The sequence below is a fragment of the Pezoporus occidentalis genome, unplaced genomic scaffold (genome assembly GCF_034315485.1).
Source record: "Pezoporus occidentalis ecotype Australia unplaced genomic scaffold, CSIRO_AGI_Poc_V1 ctg1, whole genome shotgun sequence".
NCBI lineage: Eukaryota > Metazoa > Chordata > Aves > Psittaciformes > Psittacidae > Pezoporus > Pezoporus occidentalis.
In genome coordinates, this window is record NW_026912778.1 from 6,904,461 (window position 1) to 6,926,487 (window position 22,027).

Here is a 22,027-nt window from a genome sequence, read left to right on the forward strand (position 1 = left end):
AAAGAGCTACCCAGAAGTTTATTTCAACACCCCATGGATATCAAGAGCCCATATGAATCTTGCCATACAAAATATCTCCATTCAAGAAAATAGTAAAAGCTCATAGACTTCTTGAAGGTAGGACTCTCCCTGTTTCAGGTCCTCCCCTATATATTGCAATCATTTTTGATGGCACAATCGGGCATATAAAATAAAGAATATGCTTCAGTAATGTGAGAATGGTAATTGTAGTAAAACATAAGTTAGCAGTGCAGAATGTGATGATTGCAAGAGTGAGCTTTCTATAATTTATTCAATTTTACTTATTTATCTCTTTCTGGATCCCCAGCAGGGTTATGGATAGTGCAAAGAAAACGTCTGAAGTAATCAGCGTTCCAGAAATCATACAGTGGACTCTAGAGGAAAGCATGCAAGCAAATTAAATAATGCATGTTTAATTTCATTAGTGGTTAGACATTATGTTGATCAGAATATAAAAAAAAGTTGGCAAATTTCGTCTCAAGGGAAACAATACTGAAGCTGAAGCATTTAAATTAAAAACAATATACTTGGACTTGTTTAAAGGAAAAGTTTTAAAACTTACATTTGTGATATTTCATGTCAATTCTTTTCATAATTATAAATAGTTTTTCAAAGAAAAAAGTGGCAAATTTTATGCATATTTTTCATTAATTTTTAGTGACTATATTGGAACTTTAACCCTATCAGGTTCTATGGGGAAAATGTAATTGAGGTCTTGATGTTAAAAGAAGATAAAGTAGCTTACAACACAGCCTTAAGTCAAGATTGACTATTACTAGCTCTTATAATGTAAATTTAAAGTTAAGATATTGAAGGTCTTGTTGGAAGCAGTGGGGAGTCTTCTAAACTAGCCCAAGATGCTACCTTTGAGAAACTTGCCAAAGGATTATAAAATCATCACTGCAAGTTTCATCATGATTCTTGTGAAAAACCTTGTTTTTTTCCTTTAGGCTGCTTTTCCTAGAAAAGGCTCATCTACGTAACCCCTATTCAGCAAAAGCTGTATTTTTGAGGGAGAGGTTCTTGGTAAGTGTTTTGAGAAAGATTTTTGGTTTTGCTGCAGTATTAGTCATGTAAATGTTTAGGGGCTATGTCCAAACAAGAGCTGAGTAAGAGATGAAAACAGAAAACATTGTGTAATATTTTGATTGTATTTTTTTCTGTTATTTGGAATTTCAGGTTTGTTTCTTGAGATCTTCATTATTCAGTCTTTGTTTTCTGGTTTGATTTCTAAATCCCTTTGCTAATCCCAGCCAGAAGCTGCCGAGTACTGTTAGCTTTTGAGAGTTCCTTTTCTTCAGTGTAGGCAGTTTGAGAAAAAGATTTAGGATCAAGGTCAGTGGTTTGGTAGACCAAGGACAGAGTAAAGGACTCCAACAAACTTCTGAATGAAAGATGCACTTGCGTGTGGTCTAGCAAAGACGAGGAGAAGGTGTGTGATTCAAAATTACCTGCCCCATTTTTCATGTTTTTGTTTTGTCTCTTGCTGAGAAGAGTTTGTTGGGAGAAAACAAAAGAAAGGGCAGTCTGCGTCTGCCTATCAGCCACTTAGTACTTCATCAGTCTTCCCTACCTTTAGACACATACGCACACACAGGCTCTAGGAAGGCAGTGCCTGCAAACCTTGTAGCAGGAAGTCAGATCTTGTAATGAATGTATTTTTTCTGCATCAAACTTTTTTACTTAAATTAAGGCTACTGATTTTATGCTGTACTATTTCTGCTGAGAATAAATTTCACATGGAAATGCCTCAGGAAGTAGGAATTTCACAAGACATTTTACTTGCAATGTTTTTCTCTTGGTGTTTGGTCCACAGACCTTTCATATTCTTCTGTAGCATTGGCTGGTGCAGGGTTTCTAGTGAGAGACAGGATGGTCATATTTATTAAAAAATGGTTTCATAGCATGCCAGAAATCACAAATTGTTTGGAAACCAAGGATACATGGAATCCTATGATTCAAAGCATACAAGTGCAGAGAAATTGAATAATTTTTTATAACAAACTAGCGGCAGACAGCTAAGTCAGAGGAAAAACCTGAAGGCAAATAGAGAAAACTATAAACGTACCATTTAATTCCCCCCAAATTCCAGCAGCTCTACATTAGCAAGCACCCTTTGTGGTTTGGAAATTAAATATTATTAAAAGTTAATCCAGTAAGCTTTTCTTCTCAGGCCAAGTGTAAGAAAGAAAAGCCGAACATGCAAGCCTGGTCATATATGTCTAAATATCTTCCTGCGTGGTCAGGATGTGGGCTCCTTGTGCCTCCATGATCCCGTTCTAGTGCTGATGCTAGTGCTCCCTAGTTGTATGAACTGGCTCAGCCTTCTGAAAGCTGAGTCACACATATTGTGAGGTACAAAAGACTGTGGAGATTATGTTGGATTATTTGTACCACTGTCAGCAGCTGGCTTGTTTGCAGGAACAGCTCATTGAGAAAGCCTGTAATGTGACCATGATGAACATCTGGCAGTGAAGGAACAGGGACAATATGGTTATAGTCAGGTTCTTGAGCCACTTTTCCCTTTTTACCTGCCATCCTAAATTTCAGCCCTATCTGTGCATTTAACCATGACCACCAAAGCTGTAGCTTTTCAGTAACCTTACTTGTGTTACTCCTGTTTTACACAAGAAACAGAAGGCAGAATACATCTGTTCCATTTTTTTTTCATGGATCCTGTTTAGTTAAAAGTTATTAGATGTAAGCTGGAAAGAAGAAAACCCAAACCAATAAACAAACACATCGAGCTATGTAAAGAATGTTTCTTTTTTTCAAAAACTTATGAATTACACAATCTGTGGTACAGGTCACATGGTTCTTACTATGTATTTGCACATATGATAGCAGAAACATTGCAATTCAGCCTTTTTTCTGAATAATAATACAATGTCACCTTCAAAAACCTGGCTGGCTACTTTAAGTGTTTAAAAGAGAATAAGGAAGATAAGGTGTGCTCTGTTACATAGCTGTTTTTAAATATTAATAGAATGAAATATTTTTCGACTCTTTCCCCGACCTTCTTTCCTTCTAAAATGTATTTTCTTTCCTTCTAAAATATGTTGTACCTTGAAGCCTAATTTGTTTGCAATGCAGTATGATAAATGTATGACAACTAGTGTTCATGAGAAAACAGAAATCGTATTTGAGTATCAGTTAAAAAATAGAATTGCTACACCTACACAATAGGGTAGTCACAGCACTTAGTTATGCAGCTCAAAGTGAGTTTCAGTTCCAAACAGGTCACGGATTCTTAAGAATAAATGATATGAGCTGAGGCAAGTAATGCTGGAAATGCTGTAACAGCACAAATTATCTCTGAAATAGAAGTGCTTTTCCTTGAGCTTCCCTACCTGCCAAGAAAAATAATGTAAGTGCTTCTAGGTACCCCTAGTCTCAAATAGACAAAAAAAAAACAACAAAACAACCAAATCAGGATTGTGTTTATCACTGAAAATAAAATTCCATATATGAAGCATTTTTTATCTTTTGGATAAAATGGAACTCCTACTTTTCCCTTTAATGCTTGAAAATATTAAAAGCTTTTTGAACATGATGCTAGCCCAGCCAACAGCATCTTTTGAGAAATAAAAGATTAAAGAGAAATCAGAGATATAAGAATATTTTACTAATAAGGAATTTGATCTTTTTATGTGAGGAAGCCTACCTTACTAAAGTAATCCTATTTAATTTGACTTCCATCTTGAAAACTGTCTGCTTTGGCAAAGCCAAAAAATATTGTCTCAGAAAATGTTGCAGCATTTCAGTCCATTTTCCCTGCTTGCTTTCTAAGCTTGCAGCTCTGTTTTTGCCATGATTTGCACACCGTGGAATTAAGACCAGCCAAGGATGTACTTGTGTACTCCAGATTAGCTGATCGATTCCTGCCAGTACATAGACCAAGAAAGGGAAAGGCAGGCAGGCACAATAATGTCCGCAGATCTCCTGGGCAAAGTTGATATTGGAGAGTATACAGGCATTCAGGTTATACTACTTCATTCCAGTCTGTCAAGTCTGCAGTTCCCTTAATGTAGGAGTGTATTGCTGCTTAGGAAGCCCTTTGAAATGTTGGATACTTCCTTAATGACTACTACCCCTTCTCATCCTTGACCATTGGACACCCTATCTCAAAGTGTAAAGGCATGAAGTTGCAGGTGTGGAGGGCTCAAATATATAAAAAATAATTTTTATTTTTAAAATATTTTTAAAATATCTTTAAAATATTTTAAAAGTTCAACCTCGCACTAACAGCACATGAAATTAAAAACAATGCTTTACTAGATAAGGAAGAACTGATTGTACATAAAGAGGCCCCAGTCCTCAACTATCAAATGTTCTATCTGACTCTAACCCACATCATTTAGAACAGGAAACCCAGAAAAATCTGTTTCCTCCAGATCATGTAGACGTAATGGTATACAAGCTAATTAATATTCTGGATTTCCAACTGGCCTACTGGAATCCTCAAAGGCAAAGTAAGACAAGAAAGCAAACAAAGCATTTCCTTTCTTTTCCAGAGAAAGATAAATAGGAACAGCTAAGCAAGCTCTGACAAGCTTTAAAATCTGATATGAAATTGGATTGTATTATACCACCTAATGAGGATGCCAAAGTCATCAAATTGATAAGAGTTGGTTGTTCCACTAAATAAACCTCTGTTTTATGAGGGAAAAAGTAACAGTTGGTGACTAGAAACTCTTTTAATCCAGAACTGATATGCTGTCTATGAAACTATAAGGTAATGGTTTAAAAAGCCTAACAACCATTTGCTTGATATTAAAGGACGTAGAGCAAATCAACTCTCAAAACTTTTTTTCTTTTTTGATCTTGAGCCATTTAGTTAGGAAACAACTCCCCGAGGATGAAATCTGCAGGAAAATAGTGGAACAGATCTCTGAATGTTGGAGACCAAGTACTTTGGTATTACTTCCAACTTTGGCTTAAAAAGCAAACAAACATGCGTGAAGTTTACCACCCTTTCCCCTGTCTTTTTCCTAATTCAGCTAAGTACTTGGAAAGAATGCGCAAGACAGGTAGAATGTGTTTTCCCTCTGCACAGAAGTGGCTGTTGGTATGCAGCTTGCTAAAGCCGATGATACTTGTGATGAATTGATTTTGTTATTTTAGTTTATCTACCAACTTCTGCTATCAGACATGATGCAGGATCCTGGTGGATTTTAATGCTTTTCTTTTAATCAAAAGAGTGATATATGGCAAGAGTTTGCTTTTTACCAGCTTCAGGTTTTTCCCCTTTCATTGGCCACTAAGTAAAAGGGTGGTGCAGGATGTAAAAAACCTACACTGGTATCTGCTCGATTTAATGAGTACAGTTTTAAAACTAATTTTACACAAATTTATCACTCCATTTCATTTTTGTGATATGTGAGTAGAGTTATGTATCAAACAACAGATATGCAAAACCCTCAAATACTGCCAAAGAATACAAGTTATACAAGCGGGCATGTCACAGGCTGACTTTGTGACTCAAATCTTGGCAGCTGCCCTATAAACAAAGCTACTGAATTGGTTTGAATCTGTCTCATCTTAGCTTCTTATGCAGATCACTTTCAATGATATGCTTTAAAGAATTACTAGAGAGTGAAAACTTGATCAAAATGCATGAATTACTAATCAGTTGAAAAATTAGAGTAGGCTTTAGAAATCCATTCATATGGGTTATATTTCAGTCTCTGAGTTTCAATCAGACAAGAATGCATGCTAAATCAAAATGCATTCTTTCTGTATTACCATAATCTGAATTTCTGCTTTGGGACTCAGGCTGCAACTCCTGTACCACTGTTAGAATTTCTGATCAGCTACAAAAACTGATTTTGAATATCAAGCAAACATTGAGGATCCAGGATCCAATGGAGTAAGTTGCTCTGTGGATGATTAGAGGTGTGTTCACACATTCTGAGTCTTAAATTTACAAAAAAAATAACAGTGTGCAAGGGAAAAAGGTAAATAATTAGAAACCAGTCACTGTGAATTTTCAGGTTAGATCTTTCATCAAAGTTACAGTGTTATAGAGGGAGCCGAGTTCCAAGAAAAGGGTAGTCATGCTGATTATTGTTATTTGCCAGCTTATAGAAGTGTATACTCCAGAGTGTATGGAGTGTATACTCCATTTATACTCCAGAGTGCAATACCACTGAGTATTAGGTATTCATATTTGTTGAGGATACCTCTGCTAGCATAAAATTTCCTACTTGATTGATAGCAAGCCACCTTAAGTAGATACCTATAAATATTGAAAATTTAGAATGATTGGTCTACTGTAGTGCTGGGGTCTTTTTAGGCAGATTTGTGCTAAACTGCACTTGTGACTATAGTCTCATTTTAATGACAGTTTTTACTTTCTCTTTTCATTTCTTCTAGAATGTTGTTTGTTGGCTGCCAGAACTGGGGATTCAGTCACCGCTCCCTGGAGACAAGGGAAAGAGTATATTTGTGGTACCTTTGGCATTTCATTTAGAAATTGAACATGAGATCTCAGTTTATGTGTATTTTCAACTGCCATTAGTGAAACCTGATGGTTTGTCACATGCCCTGGAGCAGGATTTACTGTTTGTTAGTGCCCAAGTCCATGCAAGTTAACACTTTTACATTTTTTTTAAGGTTGTGCAGGTCAGAAGCTATGGCCCAATACATTTGGAGATGAACTTCAGTTTTCTGCGATATGCCAAAAATTACTTTTGACTGAATGTTTCTCTGGATATCCAGAATTTAAGGGAAGCTGGAAGTGAAGATCTAAGACTAAGAGAGCTAACAAAGCTGCTTTTCTCCAGAAGGCAGAGAGCCATGTCATGCAGGAGGAGCTGGAGGCACTGAGAAAATTCCAACTTGTTTCTCTGGGGAATCTTACATAGTTCTCGCCTTCCCTGACTACAAGTGCTGTCCAAAATGCTTAGTCCTCACAGGAAGATCTGGCAAAGTAGGAAAGCTCAACACCTTTAGGACCTGTATGCAGTTAATGCCTCACTGCTATATGCTCTCTCACAACTTTTTGTCTATAGCGCAGAGGTAGGATCTGATTCTGTTGACTTGTACACTGATTTCAGTCTCACTGAAGTTGATAGGTTCTAAGAATTTCCATGAAGCTGAGTGTGCATTTTCAAATGTTATTTTACATACAGATATTTCTACAAAATGACTGATGCTTCAGTGCTGAAGTTCCATTTAATTTTAGAACACAAATATTTTGGTGTAAATGTAGTACCAAGTCTTGACATTTTCAGAAATTAAACACATTTAGTTTATTTAAACAACTGTGATTTTCAAATTATCATTAATTGAAAATTCAATTTAAAAAGTCCAATATGTTTTTAGTCCCTGTGTCTGTCAAACAGGCCCCACAGATCTTTGTTGGCACCCTGTAATATTTTAATTTATACTCCTAACATATTTTCATGGTCAAATGTTCTATGAAACTCTCCTTGGAAGCAAAGTAACTCTCCTAAATCAAAACAACAGCAATAGTTTTGATAAGTGTCAGCTAATTTGTAAGCATTGCTGAGGGCAGTGTATTTAAAAAGTCTTACAAATGCAGAGCAGAAAAAAAGCTCCATAAAGGAACACTGTATCTGTTTGAAGTGAAATTGCCAGAAGGATTTTGTACAAGGAAGCTGATTCACTTTTGTAAGAGCTGTTCCAGAATAAGTTGCAGAGATTTCAATATTCTCTGCCCATCTGTGGGTCTTTCTTGAGAACTGCAGCATTCATGTGTATGTGACGTTAATTTTTTGTGGTCTTAATTGCAGAAATATGTCTTCAAGGTCAAATACTGTACAGGATTCTGAAATGTTAGTCATTTTTGTAAATAGGAATGGCTAGATGAGCTGAAACACAACTATTTTTCTGAAGAGTGTTACATTCCTATGTTCCAAAAATATCTTTATTTCCTCTTCTTTTCTGTGGGTTTTGTTTGCAGCTGTGGGAAAGTGCGCTCAGAGTTCTCTTTGTGCTTTTTTTTTGAAAGCAAGCAGAAGTGTGCTTAGTCTCATGTCCTATAGTGGAGGGTTCAAACTGAGTAACTGAGAGCCTTATTTCCTATTCTTTCTTTAGTTTCTCATGGTTGTGGCTGCTAGGAAAAGCTCGCACTGAAAAGATAAAAATGCTACTGAGATACTTGGAGCCACTTCTGCAGAGTGGAACATCATGTGAGCTGATAGACTGGCCTTAAAGTTTGTCTGAAGTCAGTGAAATGAGTAATGTCATAAGTGAATGTGTTCTTGGTGACTGCTGAAGAGGTGCAGTTGTGTTTTCGTGCAGCTGTAGTTCACTGCTGAAATGCTTGTGTTTAAGGTGGTCCAAAGGAAAGATGCAGAGAAGGCAGTGGCAAGATCAGGGTGATATGTAAGAGATTCAGGAGATATTTTGCATTCTTCTGGGCTGTCACTACAATAATTGTCTGCTTCATGAGGCTAAATCTAGAGCCTTAAACCATTCAGAAAGCCTGGGCTAGATATCAGAGCAGTCACCAGATGATCAACCTGTCCTGTATGGCCTCTCTTCTATGTGAAAGCAAGAGGGCTAGGAACCCTATGATGAAAGTGAAAGCTGAAAAAGTGCTGTTCAGGAGCAAGAAATTAATTCTGCCTCTGTAGTGGTAATAGTCTGAAAGGTTTGCCCAGCAGATGCCAGCAGTGAATTAGCACAGAGCTTGTGGAAGAATAAAAAGAGCTGAATAAATAACTGCTTAAAGGATGCCTGCTTGAAATAAATTAAATATTTTTCATTAAGGTTAATTTTTGCTCTGAAGATCTTTTTTTTGTATCCTCTGAATTTCTGAGACTGTCTCTATATGAGTCAGAGAACATTCAAGTTTAAGTTTCATCCAGTTCATAATAATGGCCTTCCACATAAACCATGGGGCAAAGTTACTTATTTTAAAGATGTTTTAGGTTTTATCTTTTTGCATCCTATATATTTTTACTTGACCTGTTCTCTTCCTGTTTACTGTCTGCTTCAGAGTATGAGCATAACTTTTCTTATTTACTGTCCCTCTCAGTTTGAATTATAAATTTGACCTGACATTAAGCTGTTGCTTTTTGTACTGGGGGGGGGATAAAAATTAATAATCTAAGTCATGTGGTATTATCCTTCACTTTCATTGAACCATCTGGACTTCTGGAGCTGAAAACTGTCAACATCTCTTAAAATCACAGAATCATAGAATAGTTAGGGTTGGAGAGGACCTTAAGATCATCAAGTTCCAACCCCCCTGCCATGGGCAGGGACACCTCACACTAAATCATGTCACCCAAGGCCTCGCCCAACCTGGCCTTGAACACTGCCAGGGATGGAGCATTCACAACCTCCCTAGGCAACCTATTCCAGTGCCTCACCACCCTCACAGGAAAGAATTTCCTTCTTATATCCAATCTAAACTTCCCTTGTTTCAGTTTTAACCCATTACCCCTTGTCCTGTCACTACAGTCTCTAATGAAGAGTCCCTCTCCAGCATCCTTACAGGCCCCCTTCAGATACTGGAAGGCTGCTATGAGGTCTCCATGCAGCCTTCTCTTCTCCAGGCTGAACAGCCCCAACTTTCTCATCCTGTCTTCATACGGGAGGTGCTCCAGTCCCCTGATCATGCTCGTGGCCCTTCTCTGTACTTGTTCCAACAGTTCCATGCCCTTTTTATGTTGAGGACACCAGAATTGCACACAATACTCCAAGTGAGGTCTCACAAGAGCAGAGTAGAGGGGCAGGATCACCTCCTTCGACCTGCTGGTCACACCCCTTGTCCTGGGTTCAGCAGTAGCAGTCATTTTTTCCCCTTCTTGGTAGCTGGTGCAGTGCAGTGTTTTGACTTTCAGCTCTGGAACAGAGCTGCTAACAAGGATGTTTTGGTTTGGCCAAGGACTTTGTGAGCCTCATGCTCTGCCAGGGAGGAGGGGAAGCCAGGAGGAAGCAGAGACAGGACACCTGACCCAAACTGACCAAAGAGGTATTCCATACCACAGCACGTCATGCCCGGGAGGTAACTGGGAGTTACCCGGAAGGGCTGGGAGAGACTGCAGGGTTGGAGGAGGTATCGGTCAGAGCTTGGTCGGGGCTGGGGGGTCGAGTTATCGGTTGGCTGGTGCTGAGGTGTTGTATTCTCTTCCCTTGTTATTTCTTTTATCATTATTATCACTGGTGGTAGCAGTAGTGATTTGTGTTATACCTTAGTTACTAAACTGTTCTTATCTCAACCCGTGGGAGTTGCATTCTTTTTGATTCTCCTCTCCGTCCCTCCGGGAGCAGGGGGAGCGCAAGAAAGGGGGGGAAGTGAGTGAACGAGTTGCCTGACTGGGTTTAAACCACGACACCCCTTTTGATGCAGCCCAGGATATGGTTGGCTTTCTGGGCTGCAAGTGCACGCTGAATCCGGCTCATGTTCATTTTCTCATCAACCAACACCCCCAAGTCCTTCTCCACAGGGCTGCTCTGAATCTCTTCTCTGCCCAACCTGTAGCTGTGCCTGGGATTGCTCCGACAATGATGTGAGGGCGATCTGTCTGCAACATCTGTCACCCCTTTGATCGCCAGGGTTGATTCGGCTGATCTGGCTGGCTAGGCGGGTGTGCCCTTCCTCCCTCACCGCTCCACGTGCGTCCCTCCCAAAGCTTTGCGCTCGGTCGAAGAGGACAACCTTCCCCAATACAGGCGGTACCATTCATTGGTCCCGGGTATACGGTAGTTGCACTCCCCTGCTAGAACCTCCAAACAAGCTCTTGAGACAAAGCAAATAGACTTAGCTAAAAGGGAAGTTCAAGCTGGAGAATCATCCTGTAGAAAGTTTAGAGCAGTTCAACACTGGAGGAAGGAAATCATTATCTGTCAGAAGAGGCCCATCCTGCCCAAAAGCCATAGCATTAGGTAAATAATGCTGTTCCTTTAAAGATTAGGCTCACATTCAAGATTTCAGTGGAAACCAGATTTTGGTTTCATTAAAGTTTATTTTTGGTTTGCTGTTTGAAAAGCTTGTGTTCCAAGCAAGAACAAGAAATATAGGCTTTCTTATTGGGACTTTCTTAATCTAAGAAAACTACAAGAAGGACTTGTTATGGCATGGATCACCCCCGCAATAATTAAATTGATACGCACATGATTTTATAATACACATAATACAAGTCAATTCCAGATCCTTCTGAACTGTATAGGAAATAGTGTGTTATCCACATAATTATGTTATTGACTGTGGTTATGTACATTTTTAAAAAGATTTCCTTAAATCAAGGGGTTAAATAATACAAATAAAGTAACACTGTCACTTCTCAAAGTGGTTGAAATGCCTTATGATTTGGGCCCCATGACTTTATGTAGGATCATAAGCACTGAAAAAATGGAGGTCACTGATAATATTTATTCTTTACTCGTAAGATTCCTATTTGAAACTGTAAGGATCCAGTGAAAAGTAAACTTGTGTCACATGAGATTGAATGTTCATTGCAAATAATGATCATTATATAAGTCTAGATTATTACTTGTCATTTTATGTTCTTGGCAATTAGTGTATCTCATTTAAAATATTTATTCTTTCCTTTTGGCTGAGTTTCCCTACAAAACTGGAACAGTCCTCTTAAAAGCAATGATCTCCCAGGCAAAATAAATTACATCTTGGAAATATGTCAAGACTTTTAACTAAACACAAAATTTCAGAACAATCTTTGCGCAAAAATGAAACTCGCTCTCTCCCTTTATCTCATGTTTTTACCTACTGCTTGTCTGGGTGTTTCTGTCTGTAAATCAAACATATGCTCTTCTCTTGCTTTCTGGAAGACTTCCAAAGGTTGGGGGGAAGTCTTACAGGAAACCTTTCCAAAACATATTTAGGACTTGTTCTTCCTGTGAAGATAAAACCCTCAGATGTGTTTTAGTACAGACTAAATGAAACTGAAAAACTGTGATACTTGGTTTAGGTTTTGTTTTTTTTTTAAATTAAAAGAAATTTTTTGGCTATTAGTATTTGTTACTTCCTTGTTTCTTTCAGTGAGTTCCACATGTGCTAATAATTTGAGATTTATCTTAGTATAAATGCTTATTTGATCAAACAAGCGTGTATTGCATTCTAAGACTTCCTTATCGGATTATCCTATGGAAGAGAATGCAGTATCTGCCTTTCATGAAGTTTTCTGTAATGCTTTGATTTGAAAATGAGGCTTTGAGTTACAAAACTAATCCAGAAGACCTATATATACAAGAAAGATATGGACTTAATTCTTTCCCAGATATAGGCTTAGATTTTCCAGGTGTCCTGGAGTCTAATTGCATATTTTATTAATTTGATTTTGTCTTGTGTAATTATTGATATACCACATAAATGGAATCCATTCTTAGAATATTGACAATTCAAGAATTAGATTTTTGTACTAGTGCAACACCATGAGTTATTTGTGCAATGTCTAGTGACTGGCTGTAATTAACTCTATTTGTTTTTCTTCCTTCAGAGAGCATACACCAGACTTTTGGTCTATTATTACTGACATTATTATATATTTTTTCATTGATCCCTTGGAAAACTCAACCCTCCCTGTTTAACAGATATTTCTTTTGGGGCAGCAAGGAGTAACAAGCAACAAGCATTCAAGGCAACAACGTATCATCAACATACATACTGACATTTACAACATTCTCATTGTTATTTGACGTATGTTATTAAGAGAAGCTTCAGAGTTACTATCTAATTTAGTGTGGTGTTTGCTAGTTACCATTGTTTGCATATATTGTGGTCATTATGAAACCTTCCCTTGTTTATAAACTACATTGACATGCTGCCTAACAAAGAGAGGAGAGGTAGATAATTATCAGTGCTAGAACCTAACTAAAGCAGCATGCTGACTTTACGTTTATATCATTTTTTCTGTCATGTATTAGGAAAAGCTCTGATTTTAATGAGACAAAAGTAGAAATTGATACAATCAAATTACAGAGTAGTTTTTAGTCCACAGGGATATACAGATGCTTTCAGGGATACTGGTGGTGTAGCTAGCATCATATATGCATTCAAGATAGGCATTAAAAATAGTGTTAACATTATGAAAAATAGAGGTGGGGGAGAATGATGAGTAATTAATGGTATGTGTGTCTGCTTCTTTTCTTTTCTCCACAGTCTTACTACTCCCTGACTTCCAAAGAAGGTAAATATTAGTGACTCCTCTTTTTCAGTTACAATGCTGAAAAAAACAGTGCTTTCGTCAGTGAAATTGAAGTCAGTACTCTTAAGGAGGAGAAATATTAAATGTTGCCAGCTTTCACAGGAGTTATTAAATCTTGTTATGCTATAAGCCTAAATAAATTACCATGTAAATTTATTTTTCCCAAGCATGTAACCCATACAGTATCAAGGTTTATTTCATAAATGTATCTGGGGACTGACCTGGATTCAGAAGGTCCAGTGATGTTCAGGAGGTAGAAGCTCATTTTTTATTTTCATTGCCACTATATGATGTGTTGCATCTAAGAATATGTATCATGATACAAAAATGGGCATATGGTAAACATGAAAAAATCAGATAATTCAGGATTTAATTGAGGTTTTAGTCAATCAAGTCAAGAAACTAGATTTAAAGTTTTATAAAATCAGATTTAATAAGTAGACATTTCAGTCAATGCCGAAGTATTCATCCTTGTATATACAGAAAGAGAAAATTCATATGTATATATCTATAAAAGAAAACAAAAATATTACTGAACTGTTTTATAAATAGCTAAAATCTAGGAAGATAAAAATCTGTAGTTTTTTGTGTCATATGCAACATAGTCAGTTGTGTATATAAAGGAGGAAAGAAAATTTTGCCCTGTGTTCTATTTTAGATTTCATAAGAAAAAGTAAATTCTTTACTCCTTATAGGTATATTTGTGTTCTAGATTCCTGAACTGAATCCCAGTTTGAAGAATTCAAGACATAAATAAGTAGACACTTAAGAGAGTGAAAAGAATTATATGAAGTAAGTCAGGTCCACCAAAATATGCTCGGAGTATGTAGATCAGAACTACCAGAAGGGAAAAAAACTGGCCCCTATTATTATATAATCAAAAAAATCTTCAGAGCAGTGTGTTTATTCTACTGAATAAATACTATTATTAGTGCTTATAGTATTAAAATAAGATGGTAACATCTGCCCACACCAGATTTTCTTGTCCATCTCTTTGTTATTAGGATGTGAACATTTGAACTGCTCTAGATACCAGCACTAACCATTTTTTTCAAAAATTACTCTTCAAAATTTTCTATATTTAAGAAAAGACCAAAATAATCAGCATAAACCAATTATTTATCTCTTTGATGTAAAAGGTGTTTGGCTGTATTGTTGAAAATGAATCCCTTGGGATGCTGTAATCTTCATAACTTCTCCATTTAGCGTATCATCTTCAATAATTGTTATCAGTCCCTCAGCTATTCTTGATGGGCTGAAGAAAAAAAAAGTAAAATGTTATTTGAGAATCATGATGCAATAGAACATGTGAAAAGTATAGAAACTCAGTGTAAATCTATATATCCTGAAAATTAAATAAACTGGTATTTGAACAAATTTATTTTCAAGTCAAGCAGAGGTGGTGGAGAATTTCAGGAGATAAATTCAGTCTCCTCAATCAGGACATACAGGCTAAAACAGCAGCAGCTTTGCAAATCATCATTTGTTTGCTCTAGTTACTGCTAAATCCCTGTGGACATCCAGCTGCCTTTTGAATCCTATTAAAGTTTTCTCTTTCAGGGCAGTGGACAGAAGTAATCCTCACACAATCCTCTGCAGCTCTTTGCTTTTGATTTATCCTGTTCCTGTACTGGGACTGACATGCAAATTAGCGTAAGGAGGATTTCCTTACATGCTGTTTGCTGTGATTAATAGGTGCAACATACTTTACGTATGAAAAAGTGTGGGTGAAATAACACAACCATACAGTTTCCTTTGTGCAGAAGTATCTGAGCACCTAATTGTTAGAGACTGAGAAGGTGTTTAAAAAAATACTCCTTTATACTACTGTTCTTGTTCTCACACGTTTTCCTGGCTGTCTGGTTTTGGCCTTTGTTTGTAATACCTTAATGGGCTAGGTAACTCTTTGATCCAATTCATCATTGTTGCTACTATCCTCTTGTGAACCTAGTCCAGTTTTCTAAGTTCTTGGTCAGATTTCTATCTTGGTTCACTTATTTTTTTCTTTTAAATTTTGTGGAAATTCAGTAGAAATTATATACCCTGTATCTCACAACAAGTTTGGTTAAATGAAATTCTGGAAGTACACCAAGGGCTATTAAAAACTAAACCCATCACCTTTAACTTTTGAATTTGATTTGTACTTTGATGCATAAAGGGAAATAATCGCTATGTAGATAATACTCTTAAAATAGCCTTAGATATCTGTAATTTGTTCCTTGTACAGAGAACATTTGTATAGAGAACACACTTGATAGGCTTTTATCTGAAGCAGTGTTTCCTTTTTATTTTCAGTTTGCTGAAATTGCAATTTTGTCTGCTTGTTCTTCATTAACAGAGGGCAAAAAAACTCTGTATCTGACTTACTCCATCACGCCGTAGAATCGCATCATATTTTTGATCTCATCCTTATATGAATAATATTGTCCCATATTCTCTTCTTTATCTATTGACTGAAGAATTGGTGTGTTGACGAATCCTGGACAAATTGTGTTGAGTCTTACACCATAGTTTTCCATATTAGCAGCTAACTAGGAAAAAAAAAGCAGCATTTATCACCATTTTAAACCAGCATTGTGTAAGGAATTTTTCAAAGAATGATACTTACCACTAAGTACTTTCAGCCCTTGCCTAGTAAGCAAATCTTGTTTCAACAACCAAGTTTGAAGCATGTTTTCTCTAGTAACGTACTAGATTACTAGGAAAAAGAAAATCTGTTTTGCTTGGAATTTTAGAAGAAATCAACACTCTTCTTCCCATGCAGCTGTTTTGGGTTTGGTGTTGTTTGTTTTTTTTTTTGGTTTGGGTGTTTTGGGTTTTTCTGTTGTTGGTGTTTGGTTTTTTTTGCCCTAATATTTTTGTTGTTATTTTGTTATTAGTGCTATTGGCATATCATTAACAGTATTCTGTGGTGATGATATAAATCTGTTAAGCAAAACAAAGTAAAAAAAAAAAAAATCTTCAAAATGTATGATTCCAATCTTATAAGAACTTCCTTACTGGAAGAAAACTATCTGAAATCAAATTAAAAAAAGAATATCAAAAAAACAAAAAACCCAAATCACTTAAACAGAAATAGCATTTGGCCTGTACCCCAAGAACTGTGATGCTGAACCTTGCTGGCTCCTCTATTGTCCATGCGAAGGGACAAATCTGTCACTGAGCATCTCCACAGGAAAGTCCCTGTAAACTCCAGGAAAGAGGCAGCAGGACTGTTTTTTTTCGGGAACATGATGAAAGCAAGAAGCACAAATTGTTCTAGGAATGATGGAACACTTCATTTGTGGTGCTACCAATGCATGTGTGTTGCAAAGAAGTCTGATCAGCATCCAGGCATATGTTGAATGCTGGATGAACTTAGTGATGGCACAGAACTTACAAATTATACATGATACATCCAAGATAAATTATAACAAGTGTTCAGCACTGAGTTCTATTTATTCTAACACTTAACAGGAATCTTTTCTGGTATTGCATAAATCACGTCATTTTCATGGTATGGTAGCCTGCCCTTTTGGTCTAGAGGAGAAAAGTCCTAGATGTTTTGTATCATACCTGCCCAGCATTAGGCTGTACTGCCTTTCCTGGTAAATACAGTGATTTGTTTATTATTCTTTTTCCCATCGACATTATCATGTTCCACAGAGACAGCATTTACTCTAATTTTCTAGCAGACCCTTTATTTTTAAACTTAGATGGTGGTGTTTATTTTATAATGAGAAAACAAAAATAGAAAACCAGGTGCTGGGTTCATGATCTGGCTAATATTTGCAACACTTATCCGTCCTAATCTGTTTAGGTTAAACTAAAAAAGAATCTATTAGGATGGGGGCAGGGGCATAAAATATGGATAAACCATCTAAATGATCATTTTGGGTAGTTTATTCTTTAAATTAGATTAGAAATCTTATATAAGTAGGCTATTTTTAAGCTTAGTCTGTGAAAGTGTAGTCATATTTGCTCCCTCCAGGTTATTTTATCATACTGCTTGTCCAAATTAACTAGAAAGTTATGGAGTCAGAGGCTAAGGCTTACTGTATGATCATATAACATCTAACATGTCCGATCCTGAATATGTCATCTTGCATTTTCACTGCTTTAAGAGTTGGTATGAGTAAATAATGGTAAACATTTTTGATTTCAAGTCACTTTCTCTACATTTTAGCACCTATTTCTCATTAAAAAGTCATCAACCTGACTTAGAAATACGGAAGCCGAAATGTTAAATGACCGGCATGGAGTTATGAAAAAATATTTTTAAAACTTGGATTAGAATTTGACTTTTGGGCTCCTCCCATTGTCCTTAAATTACTTTGCAACATCTTTTCTCCATGCTCTCAGAATCTCAGATCAGTCATAAACACACAGGACTGACTTATTTCATCTTTGTGAAAGGAAGGAACCTCGTGTGCTTCAGATATTTAATTTTCTTTAAGTAAATTAGTTCCAGTTGTGTGACAATAGAGAGGGAACATGAGAAGCTTAGCAAAGCTGCTGATACTGTTTCCAAAAACACATACTTACTGCTATTGACCGTGTGAATCCAATTACACCATGCTTTGTAGCACAATAGACAGGTTGAAATGCAGCAGGCATGAGTCCTTTAAAATAAAAAGGTAGCTGAATAAAGATGCTGGGTACTCCTACTTATGATTACCTTAAACACACATATAGGTCTATACTGTACAAAATAAGTGATGGATTTACAGATGCAACAAAATAGATTAGTTGCAATTTTCAAATTATATTTTGTAATCTGAGGTAGGCTGAGAAAAGATATGAGAAGGATAAAAATGTGAAGAGGCAAAAGAAGTGTAATAAAAAAGTAACTTTTTAGAGGAAAAGTTATATCTATAAAGTATGACTTAAAATTGAGGACAGAATCTGGAAGAAAACTGAAGGATGAGATTTTTGAACCTTCTTTGAATCTGTAAAGCACTTAAAGAATGTAAAGTATTTTAAGTTTTTTTTATATAAACTTTGATTGCTGACACCCTAGGTGCTCCTATGTAAACTGAACACCTGCAGTCATTTACAGTGAATTCAGGGAGGAAGTGTGGAAAAAGGTAAGGGAAATAGCAAAATCCATTTTAACTACTGTAACTGCTTTAATTTTATCTTTGCAATATATCAAAACATAAATATAATGTCTGACTTAAAGCCCTTGCTTATATTGCTTCTGTGGAATAGTTACAAAACTCAGCCTCAGATAAACCTTTTCTCCTCACTCTAATGCGAGAGATGAGAATAAGTATGCTGCACAGCTGACTGAAGCACAGTCAGCTGGTACATCTACCCATGCAGTACTGTTACTGCTTATTTATTTGATCATGTGGTTAATACTGTAACAAATACACCACACTTTTGCATAGTGGGTTTTGCACTAGGGAGCCACTATAAAAAAAACTAATTCAGACTTGATGCACTACCCCAGGCATTGTAAACTTTATTTTACTTACAAGAATACTCTGATGATATTTCATAAGTGATAGTTTTTTATTTCTTTTAGAGAGAGTAATATTAAATAGGAAAGCTGTTTTGCAATAAACAAATGGAAAAAGTACTGAGAAGTGAATGTAGAACCTCAGTGCAGATAGAGTGTATATATGAGTAAACACTGTGAATGGAATGGCAAGATGAAGGCTTCAGATAGCAAGCATAAAGAAATGAAAGAGATGTGGATAGAAAAGCTTTTTGAAGCATTATCTAGATTGAATTAGGTTGGCTTAAAAAGATTTCATGGTATGGTACCTCCTACAGTGGGCCCTGTTCAACGAAAAAACAAGATGAAGATTTTTCAGGAGGGAACAGGAAAAAGGTAACGATGGATAATATCATTGCCATCTTTTGTAAGGAAAAGGAGAAACAAAATAAAGAAATGACTGCTAATATTTTGAACCTTTATGGTGGGAGTGGGACAGCATAAAATTGTTATTTGTAGTGGAGAAAGGAGACAGAACAGAGGTTTTGGAGGAAAATTGAGAACTTAATTCTAGTAAGACTGAGTTTGATGTCAAAAAGCTGGTTGAGAGGAGATGACAGACCATGAGTGCATATAAACTTCTGTCCATTATGGCAACAATTTCCACGACAGAGTGACAGCTGAACTGGACCACATGAATACTGTAGTTACACCTGAAATCTATGGTCTTGTGAATAGGAAATCACAACCTGTCATAAAATTAGAGGATAAAATTTGTCTGCATTCCTGAATGTGGCACTGTAAAATTGGATACTGGTTTTGATGCGTTAATGTTTGATTCTAATGGCAGTCATTCCAATTAATATCTCAGATATATTTTTTCATTCTTCATATCTTTAAGTGACATAATGAAGAAGGAGTGTGCCTTACCTCAGTGGAGATGAGAATACATCACCCAGCTTTAAACCTGGATTTGCCAGAAAATTTATGTATGCCAGACACTTGCATGGGCTCTTTGCTCTGGAATACATTTTGTCTGAAGGAAAAAACGTTCTAAGACAGCACAAAGCTCTAATTACAACCCTGACAGCTTCAAGATTTTATCTCGGTTTAAATGCTACACTGGTGATCCAGTGACAGCAACACTGTTACTAGCACTGTTAAATGCTAAGTAACTTAATGGCTGGTTGTTCTCTTAAACTTGTGTTTATCTGCTTAGCTTGGATTAATGTATGTTTCTGATTGAGAACTCACTTTGTGAAAGTGGCTTTTGTGTTGTCTTCTGTGGGTTGTCATGGCAATATAGGCTTAATATTCCACTATTTGGTGACTTTTGATAATCATCACTGTTCTTCAAATAACTGGAAACCTTGGAATATTAGCACATTAGAAATATTCTGATAGTAATTTTTAAAAACTCCTGAATAGTTTTACATGTTTTAAATAAAAAAAAACAAACAATCCCAATGAGGCTGCAGCTGACAGATGTCCAGAAGTCAAACTACTGGGGAACACAGCGGAGGAATTTAGAGGTGGTTTTTTCTTTGGTTTGGTTTGGTTTGTTTTAAACACAGACAAATTACTTGTTACTTGAGAGGGAAGAGAAACAAAGTCAAGAAATAAAAAAAGGAAGGGCACAGCTCACAATAATGAAGTGGAATAAAGTTCAAAGACTTACACTTAAATATCAAAAGACAGCAGGAATAACTAAGCAGGGAGCGAGGACCAAGTAATTTATTTTTTTTTTTTTAATCAAAGCATTAAAACCAGTTACCTTTTGACACTATTATTTTTGCTAAAGTGGAGAACTAAGTAAAGAAAAACACTAATTGACTCACTTTGAGCCAAAGCAGTGACAATGAAGACTAGTCCTAACATTCCTCACCCAAAACAATGACAGTCCTGTCTCACTTTTGTTCCTGAGTTCAGTACACAAAGCCATGGTGTGGGATTTCCAGCTCTGAGCTTTTCCTCTGAGCTGAACCTCCCTCTCTGTTAGTGGTGTGTCCTAGGGATTCTGCTAGCAAGTATTTTGGGATGAATCTTGTGACATTGAGCCTGCCCTGCCTATGCATTTATTCAACCAGTGAGCAAGGATGAGTTCATAGCATATTAATTAGGGCATTCATTTGTTAAAAAATCTGGATTCTATTTGCTTCTCCATGAAGATTTAATTATCTTACACAAAGTGGAACGGCAATAAAACAACAGACTGGAGAACATTGTGCACAGAATAATGGTGGGAGGAAGGGGATGGTGTTCAAATGGACAGTCATGGAGCAGTGTGCCCTGGAAAGTGACAGTGTGCTTCTCAATCTGCCTTAGCAAGTAAGGCAACAATGCTGCGTCACTGAACTGTTACATGAAAGGGGACAGGGAAATTCCTTCTCCCCTGAAATGATCTTCACCGAGAACTAATTGGTGAACTGCAGATAATTTCATGATGACTGAAGGTGCTCTTCAGCTTATGAAAATAAGGTAAATGTGGGCCAGTGTCAGCTGTGCTCTTTTCTATTTTTGTCGGTTCCTGGCAGCCTGACAGAGACTAGCCCCTGGTTATACTCTGGTCCTCTTATCAAGACCACTGTACCATCTGAGACATAGTGTCAGGCTTCTCACTACAGGTGCTTATTTATCATGGTCAGTAGTTTCAAATCCACAGCTTGAGTAGTATTGGAGCTGGAGAATGGTATCAATAAGCTTCTTTTTATCAGTAAGCTTTGTTGAAACCAGAATTTTCTTTCAGTCCACTGAAGAGCTTTGATAAATACAGAATTAATAATTTTTCCCCAGGCATGACATCCCACATGTTGCCCTCAGAGATCTGAATAAGTCTCTTTCTTTAAATAAGATTTATTAGGTTTTAGAAGACGTTTCTACCCTCTATTTGCTCTATGGGTGCACTGCTAGGCAGCTTGAGACAAATGTAATTTCTGTAAACAGAAATAGTATCTTTAAATTTCATTAATTGTTGGAAGAGTGTACTTCATGTTGCATGAGTATGGCACACAGAATGAAGAACCATAGTCTGTTTTCTAACTTGGCTGTTGATTTCATGGAGGCTTTGGATTCATCAGAAAGCACTGCTTCTACGCTGTGATTTTGCAGTGATTAAGCTCTATTCCCAGTTATACTTTAGAAAAATATATTCACTCTCTAAATATTTAAATATTCTCTCACTAATGTGATAAACATCAGTGCCAAGTGGCATCCTAAAATTCTAAATTTTTCCTTGTTTATGAAAGAGATATGTGAAAAGCTGAAAAGTTTTGGCAAACTGGTGGAACTTATTTAAAAGCAAACCAAAACTGTGCTTTCCTCTGTCCTGGAAAATATTGCCAAAATAATTTGTTTTCTTTTCTGTATTAGATTTGGTTTATAAAATATACTTAACAAAGCCTATCGCAAAGGAACATCACAAGATTTAACTGTATTTATTTAA

The 22,027-nt window shown here is 36.6% G+C and overlaps 1 protein-coding gene and 1 long non-coding RNA gene across 6 annotated transcripts in view; one reads left to right on the forward strand and one right to left on the reverse strand.

The window, feature by feature from the left end:
- On the forward strand, window positions 1–20,924 carry LOC134163403 (uncharacterized). 3 transcript variants are annotated; one of them, XR_009964746.1, is made up of 5 exons: window positions 1–117; window positions 972–1,047; window positions 6,397–6,460; window positions 18,163–18,981; window positions 19,487–20,924. It is a non-coding gene; the product is annotated as an uncharacterized LOC134163403 (long non-coding RNA). The 3 variants fall into 3 exon arrangements; XR_009964735.1 differs by lacking the exon at window positions 19,487–20,924 and having other exon boundaries at window positions 18,163–19,447; XR_009964739.1 differs by lacking the exons at window positions 972–1,047; window positions 19,487–20,924 and having other exon boundaries at window positions 18,163–19,447.
- The window catches only part of HPGD (15-hydroxyprostaglandin dehydrogenase), a 25,927-nt gene continuing 18,087 nt past the window's right edge, over window positions 14,188–22,027 (reverse strand). For 2 of the 3 annotated variants that reach the window (XM_062617910.1, XM_062618058.1), the window contains 3 exons: window positions 17,688–17,764; window positions 15,531–15,694; window positions 14,188–14,418 (listed from right to left, as the gene is read on the reverse strand). In XM_062617910.1, the coding sequence (XP_062473894.1) occupies window positions 14,283–14,418; window positions 15,531–15,694; window positions 17,688–17,764 (377 nt within the window). In that variant the 3' untranslated portion in view covers window positions 14,188–14,282. Of the gene's footprint in view, window positions 14,419–15,530; window positions 15,695–17,687; window positions 17,765–22,027 lie in introns of those variants that run through there. The other variant, XM_062618149.1, reaches the window with a different exon arrangement.